The sequence below is a fragment of the Galeopterus variegatus genome, unplaced genomic scaffold (assembly GCF_000696425.1).
Source record: "Galeopterus variegatus unplaced genomic scaffold, G_variegatus-3.0.2 Scaffold7374, whole genome shotgun sequence".
NCBI classification, from domain to species: domain Eukaryota; kingdom Metazoa; phylum Chordata; class Mammalia; order Dermoptera; family Cynocephalidae; genus Galeopterus; species Galeopterus variegatus.
The window spans coordinates 7,282-15,322 of record NW_007733485.1 but is presented as its reverse complement, the minus strand read 5'-3'; the positions used below and the strand labels follow the sequence as shown (position 1 = coordinate 15,322).

General features: G+C 49.0%; 1 protein-coding gene across 1 annotated transcript in view; it reads left to right on the top strand.

Moving 5' to 3' along the window:
• The window catches only part of LOC103607380 (adenylate cyclase type 1-like), a gene marked incomplete at both ends in the record, with an annotated part of 32,245 nt that overhangs the window by 17,025 nt on the left and 7,179 nt on the right, over nucleotides 1-8,041 (top strand). The window contains one exon of the mRNA XM_008591889.1: nucleotides 598-747. Coding sequence (XP_008590111.1) covers nucleotides 598-747 — 150 coding nt within the window. The remainder of the gene's footprint in view (nucleotides 1-597; nucleotides 748-8,041) is intronic.

Below are 8,041 nucleotides of genomic sequence, written 5' to 3'. Positions count from 1 at the left end.
TAAACCACAGAAATGTACTCTCTCACTGTCCTGAAGGCGGGAAGCCTGAGATCAAGGTGCCAGCGGGTTCTGTGTCTGTCGTGGGCCCCTTCCAGGTTCATAGATGGCCGTCTTCTCTGTGTGTCCTCTCATGGTCACCCTTCTGTTCGTGTCTGCGTACTAATCTCCTCTTCTTATAAGCACATCAGTCCTGTTGGATGAGGACCCACCCTAATGACCTCATTTTACCTTAATCACATCTTTAAAGGCCCTGTCTCCAAATACAGTCACATCCTGAGGTCCTGGGGATTAGGGATTCAATTCAGCCCATAACACTGGGCTAGGATCCCATTGAATTCTGTGATGCATTCATAGCAGGACAGTGTGTGACACCTGCCAGGACAAGATGTGGTGTGCTTGCGGCCCTGGCCAGTGGCCGTGTGAAGTGGCTTTGTGCTGGGGTCTGGCTGGCGATGCAGAGGCCAGTGGCTGGCTGTTCGGGGAGCTGGCCATGTGGAGGTGTTTGCGAGCCCCTGCGTGCTCTCTGAACCAGCCCTGAGCCGCTTCCAGCATGGCCACGTCCAGGCTCCACATGCTGTGTCTCTTCTCTCCCTGCAGCTTGGCGCCAATGCCCTGCTCTTCCTCGGCGTGAACGTGTATGGGGTCTTCGTGCGCATCCTGACCGAACGCTTGCAGAGGAAGGCATTCCTGCAGGCCCGGAGCTGCATCGAGGACCGCCTGAGGCTGGAGGATGAGAACGAGAAGCAGGTCAGTGGTCCAGGCTGAACTGGTCTCCTCTGCCTTTTGGGGCCTTCCATCTCTCTCCAGGCTGTGTGGGCTTCGGGCACCTGGGCAGTCTGAGTGGGGGCAGCTGTGGTGTTCATGGAGGTGGAGGGAGTCACCCACCTTCAGTGCTCCCTCAGCCTGTTTACCCTTCGGTGACAGGGGCTACCATTCCCAGTGATGCATGTTGGTATCAGAGGCTGTGGAGGAGATGCCCCCAAGGTTTTATAGGAAACAGATGGGTGGGCAGCCTAGGGCTGTGGCCCCACAGGGGCTGAGCTGCTCATGAGTGGTGGAATGGAGCTGCTCTCAGGGTGTCATTTGGGCAAGTTGTCCCTGGATGCAGCTGGAGTAGGTTCACCTGCCTCTGGAGGACGAGGCAGGGTCTGGGCAGGCCTGGGGTGACCCACTGGCCAGAGGGACCCAGCGACAAGGGGCTGAGGCTTCCACAGACAAGGGGTCTGGCTCTGTGTGCCCAGCTCCAGAGCACACTGGCGGTTCTGTGGTACTGTGCCCAGGAGCTGTGGAGGAGTTGCATGGTCATGACGGCAGCATGGCCGTGAGCGCCTATGGCATGAGCGTTCCTCTCCATGGCCAGCCGAGGCAGTGGCACCATCACCCCCATCCTCAAGATGAAACAGCCACACGGGAGAGAGTGGCGAGAGCCATCCTTGTGTCCTTGTCTGCTGTGGGGGACCATGCCCGCCAGGTGGCCTGGAAAGGATGGTTGCAAGCCTTTGGGTGAGGCCTCGTGCATCACAGGCACCTTAACTGGGAGGGACCAGACTCTCCTCCCAGCCTGGGGCTCTCAGGTCTCTGAGGGGCCAAACTGCTGATGTCTCGGGCTTGTGGTTGTTGTGGTGGGACAGATAGGATCTATTTCTCAACTCTATCTACTGTAAATACAAGATATTATTATACTGACTGTACATTTAAAAATACACTTGCATTTGCTTTCATGTGTAGACGTTGTAATATTACCTAGTATTTACAATAAAAGGATAGAGTTGAGAAATAAATCACATATGTATGTTTGGGTTGTGTGTACTGCCATGTCTGTGGACATGCCCATGTGGGTGGATGTGTGGGTGGGGTGGTATGTGTTTATGTATATGTGCATACGTGTGGAATGCATGCGTGGGTGGATATGTGTGAACTTGCCTTTGTCTCTGTGCATGTGTGCACATGTGTGTTGGTGTGCATGCATGTGCATGTCTATGTGGTTTCACATGTGTGGTTTTGCATTCACGTGGATGTGTGTGTCTGGGCTGCTTACATGTCTCTGTGTGTGTGTACCTGCATGTGCCTGTGGTATGTGGGGATACGTGTGTATGCGTGCATGCATGTGTGTTGTGTGTTCTGTATATGTGTGTATGAATGTGTGTGTGTGTGTGCACGTGTGTATAAATTGCATATCTTCCAAGGCTGTGCCCTATGCATTTTCTCCTAGACCACAGTCGTCTACGCTGGTAGAGATACCTCCTTGGTACTTTCTAGAAGGCGTTTGACCTTCTTGTTGTTATCTCCACAAGATCCCAGAAGTGAATCCTTGGAAGCCTGTTTTCCCCTGATATTCATCCTCTGAAGTACTGGAGACAGCAAAGGCTTTTTCGTGGGCTGTGTTTGTGTGTATTTCTGAACCATCTCTTCTTTTCCTCCAGTTCTCTCTCCCCTCCCATACCTTCCTTATCCAGTTTCTGTTTCTTTTCTGACTTCTGCTGCCTCTCCTCTTGGCATCTTGCCTCCCAATATTTTTTAGTCTAGCTTTTTCTGCACAATATGCGTTATTTCACTTGTTTTTATAGCAGCTCTGTGAGCAAGGGATTATTTTCTCAGCTCTACAGATGAGAAGCCCAGGCTCAGGGAGGCTCAGAGACGTGCCCAAGTCCTAACTGCAGAGCTGATGTTCTTAAGCAGGAAGTGTCCAAAGTGGTAAATGTCACCCAATCCTGTTAACCCAACTGGATGCTACTATGTACAAGGTTTTGCCTTTATGCATATTTTCCACACACAATAATCATTTTATTTTCTATGATTAGACTCAACATTTTGCGCAGGTATATGCACTTGTGTTACAAATGTGGCTGCTTACTCTTCTCCTTAATGCATAGGCGCCAGTATTCCCAGCGCTGACATTTAGAAACCATGTTTTTAAAAAGTTTTTTCCTCGTGTGCATCTTTATTCATCTATACATGAGGTATTCCCTACTGTAAATATGCTAAGGAGTATTTACTTACTCCTATTTACTTGTATAATAAATATGAGTATTTATCACTTTTATTTTCAGGAGTGTAAATATGACCTCTTCCAAGTTCCTGGGGTATTTCCCTAAAGGTTGTGCTCCTTTATGTCTTGTAAGTCAAGTCTGATTACACTGGGCTCTGCACAGCAGAGGGTCTCCAGTGGCCTGGGGCCACCGGCACTGGCAGCACTGGGGAGCCCATTAGAAATGCAGAGAAAGCTTGGGTGGGGCCCAGCAGACGGTGAGGTTCTGGTGAGCCTCCCCACTTCTCTCTCTGTCTCTCCACCTCACTGTCTTTCTTTTTCTGCTTCTGTCTGTCTTGCTGTCTCTGTGTCTATGTCTTTTCCTGTGTCCGTTTCTGTCTCTCTGAATGTCTCTGTCTCCTTCCTTTCTGCCATCTCTCTGTGTCTCTGTCTCTGTCTTTCTCTGATTCTCTCTTTGTCTCTCTCCCTCTCCTTTGTCTGTCTGTTTCTCTGTTGGGACTCAGCTCCTGCTGTTCACTCTGCCCCTTGCCATTTGCAACACAGATGCCATGTCTTTGTGTGGGTCACCATCTGCATTTCTTTGTGACCCTTTGCCGAGCTGTGTCCCGACTTTCCTGGGAAATGGAGGAGCAGCAGACAGAGACTGACGCTTCATCAGAAGGGTCCCGTGTTTCCCCAAATCTGTTTCTCCAGCTCTGCTTTTCTTTGTATAAAAATTCAGTCTTTCATATTTTCAGTGGGAGAATCATCTTCCTTTGTGATTTCCTCTGTTGCTTCAAAGCTTAGCAAATGTTTTGTTAGACCAGCGCTGAACAATGGCAGGATTTGCCTGAGTCCTGGAGTTGATCCTGAGGGCTCTGCAGTCCTGACTTGTGCTATATTTCTGTTGATTGTGCTTTTTCTTTTTCTTACTTGTGCTTTTTCTGTTGATTCCCTTTGAGCCTGCGGGGTTGTGTCACAGGACAGCTGCCTTCCTAGGTGGCTGGTCACCGGGACTCAGTTCCTCCTGCTGGTCGATTTCAGTGCAGGTGCCTTGTCTCTTGGGGGTGCAGTGGGGAGCACTCAGGCCCAGGAGGTGAGGGACCTCCACCACCAGGGTAGTCATGCTGGTCTTCTTTTCATGTTTCAACTCCATTAAGGACACAGTTCCACTCTGTACCTGCTTCTACTGTCCTCTCTAGCCACTTGGTCAATGTGGCATGATGGGCAATGGGGGCGTCCCTGGGGGTCATCATGGGAGGTGGTGGAATGCAGGGCAGAGTCCAGGGGGCTGGAAGAGGGTGGATTGCGGGGGAGGAGCGTGGGCAGATGCCAAGCCCGATGCTCCGTGGTGGTGCTTTGAGACAAATCCTTCCATGTCTTGTGTCTCAGCTGGAAGAAGGTGGCCCTGAAGGTGGAGAGGTGGGCAGGGGGAGCAGGCACACAGGGGAGGTTTGATGGGGCTTCTTGTCTCTTGTCCCTGGGGATAAATGTGTAACCCTGAGGCTTTGTGAGCAGGGAGAGGATTGTGCTCGGCTCATAAAGCAGGCGTTTGGCTTGAGAGACCCAGAAAACACCTTCTCACAGGAAAGTACCTGCCAGATGGGCCTGTACTTTGGTGGCCACAGCTGACAGCCTGGGCCTGCAGGAGGGCGAATGAGGGACTGCTGTTCTGAAACACAAGCTCCCAGCGTTAATTCCCCAGGTCCTGTCCCAGCTGTGCCCGGTTTTGTTCCGGGGCAGGAATCAGTGGAGCAGGTGGAAGCTGTTGAGGCGGCAGCACCCTTGCTGCACCCTGAGCTCAGGGCCGTCCTGCAGGTGGAGGCCGCAGGGCCCCGGAGCCCTTCCCCATCTGTTGACAGGTCCGATGCCACAACTCATGCCAAACGTTGTTCTTGCCCCAGGCTGATAAATGACTAGTGGTGCGTGCTCCAGTGTCACTCTCGGGAGCACCGCTGAGGGTCCGGGGTAATGGGGCAACCTTGGCCTTTACCAGCCGGATGCATCCTGGGTCGTTGTGCCCACTCACCACTAATTTTCGCAGCAACCCCATGTCCCTTCCTTCTTGTATTGTTTAGGGCTGTGGGCCTGCAGCGTCATCCTGCAGAGGCAGGCAAGCGTGTCCGCCACAGCAGCCGCAAAGAGCAAGACCTCCCCCAACATGACTATAAGAGGAAGCATTAGAATAGCTCTTCTGTCCTCACCTCGACCATCTCAGGGGGCTTGTCTGTTTCATTGTGCTACTCGCTGTACTTCTAGAAGGTTCTCTACTGTGGAAAAAAAGTTACTTGAATTGTCAGTATGCCCCAGGCTGATTCCTTTAGGGAGGATTTGGGTGTGCTAAAATGACCCCCGCAGCCAAACAACAAAGGAACTGAACGAAGGGACGGCTTAGAGTTGGCCCCGTCTCCCTGTAGGGTCTGGGCACTACGGAAGGTTAATCACGAGTCTTTGCATCATCTAAAGAATATAAGGGCTTCATTCTGTTTTATACATCTGAGAACTGGAGCTCTGAGTATTTAAATAACTTGAGAAAGATAATGGACTGAATAACAAAGTAGCCAGCGGCCCATTTTCTCTCAGCATGGTCACAACCCTCCTCAGCTAAAAATGGCTCGCACAGAGGTTTTAGGTTTACAGATAACCGAGATAAACGCTCCAATGGGGAGTGAAGGTTTTCTTTAACAGGGCTCTCTCGTTTCAGAACAAAACTGTCAAAAGTTGGTTCTTTGAAATAGATAAGCCTTTAGGGAGACTCGTTAGTAAGAAAGAGCCAGCACAAGTAAGGGGGGGAGGGGTGAGACAGGGCCGGCTACAGACCAAGTAGGGATTAAAAATAGATAATAGGAAAATGCTAAGAATAATTTTATGCCAGTGTATTTGAAAACTTAGACAAAATGGACAAATTCTCAGAAGAGTGTGAGTTACCAAAGACGATCCTAGAAGAAAGAGAAAGATTGAAAAATCCTATAGCCATTAAAAATATAGACTCAGTAATTTACAAGCTTAATAAAAAGTAGACAGTGGGCCCAGATGGTTTTACAGATGAGTTATGTAAAACCTAAGGGAAAACGTGTTCTATTCCCATCATTCCAGGATAGAACACTCGTCTCTGAGCTCAGAATGACTTTGGTCCTGCTGATGCAGGTCCAAGCCAGGTAACTGGTGAGAGATGCAAAGTCCCAGGCCCTGCCCTCAATCCACTGAAACCACTGCAATGCGGCTGAATCCCAGAAGGGGTGTCTGAAGAAGCCTCCACGTGATTCTCATGCACAGAGTAGGCTGCCATGGCAGGCATCCGGCACACATGGATTCTGGCAGCAGTCTGCCCCTGTGGGGCTTTGAGGGATGTGTAGGAGTTTGCCAGGTAGAGGCAGGAAGGTAGGAACTGTAGGTAGCATTCAGGCAGCAGATTGGGAGGTCCTAGGTGTTATTTTGAGGAAAGGACAGCCAGGTCCCTAAGTGTGAGCTCTGCCTTCCTTCAGCTTGGAGAGGGTGGGGATGTGGGCTCCATCGGGTGGTGAAGACCATCTGGAAGCCATTGGGTATTCATGGCGCCCCACTGGGGTTTATGCCTGTCACAGCTAGAGAGCACAGGGAAAGGGTGAGAGGCATGTGAAAGCCCTCAGATCCTGGGGGCTTCCTTCCTCCCCTGGTGCCCCCACAGCCCACCCAGGAAACCTGTTTTCCTGAACTCAGCTTCCTCTTCCTCCAGCAGAGGCTGCCCCAGCTGTTCCTCAGGTGCTGTCATTAAATCAGAATTCCAAAAATAACGTGCAGCTATTTAAAGCACACACTCAATTCCTTATCCTAACAAGGTAAATGGAACAATTTTGAGTTCGAATTGTGTGAAGAAACTTATCAAGAGAAATTCTTTTAAGGGACAGGATGGATTTGTAAACAGGACTGCCCATTCACAGCACCCTTCTCAAGTCACTAGGGTTATTTGTTATTTTTTTAAACAACTTTATTGGTAGTGTTCATGCCATAAAGTTCAGTTGGAAGTTTCAAACAATTAAATGCTTTTTACTATATTTACAGAATTATTACATAGAATCATCGTACAATAATTTTAATTTTATATTAATCTTATTTAACATATATTATTAATATTAATCTTGTGTATTAATTTTATTTGATACATATATTAAATAATCTTATTATATAGAATTATTATGCAATGATCTAATTTTAGAATATTTCCATTATCCCCCAAAGAAACCTTGTATCCATTAGCAGACACTCACCTTTAAACCCCCAACTGCCCCACGACCAGCCCCTGGCACCCCTTTCTGTCTCTCTGAATTTGCCTCTTCTGGACAGTTCATACAAATGGAATCATAAAATATGTGGTGTCTTGTGACTGTCTCCTTCCACTTGGCATTGTGTTTTCAAGGGGCATCCAGATTGTAGCGTGTGTCATGCTTCATTCCTTTTTATGTCCACATAATAGTCCACTGTATGGATGAACTGCGTTTTATCTATTCACAGTTGATGAATATTTGGGTTGTACCCACTCTGGCTGTATAAATAATGCTGCTATGACAGCTCGTGTACAACTTTTTGTGTGGACACATGTTTTTATTTCTGTAGTGTAAATATCTACGAGTCAAATTGCTAGGTCACGTGGTAACTCAGTGTTTAGCATTTTGAGGAACATTTTGGTTTTGCAAAGTGGCTGCTCCGTCTTTCATCCCCATCGGCAATATACAAGGATTCCGGTTTATCCATATTCACAATCTTTTTAAAAAAATTAAATTAAAAAAATTTTTGAGGTACTGTAGGTTCACATGTTGTCGTAAGAAACAATACGGAGAGATCCTGTGAGCCCTTTATTGCATTTCTTCATGGGTAACAACTTGCAGACTGTGGTGTAGCATCACAACCCTGAGATCAAAGCTGAGAGCCAAGACACAGAACAGCCATCACCGTGAGGGTCCCTCACTTTGTTCTTTAGTGGCCACACCCACTCCCCTCATCCCTCGCCCCTCCACCCCTCCACGCCACACCCCTCCACGCCACACCCCTCCACCCCTCGCCCCTCCACCCCTCACCCCTCCACCCCTCACCCCT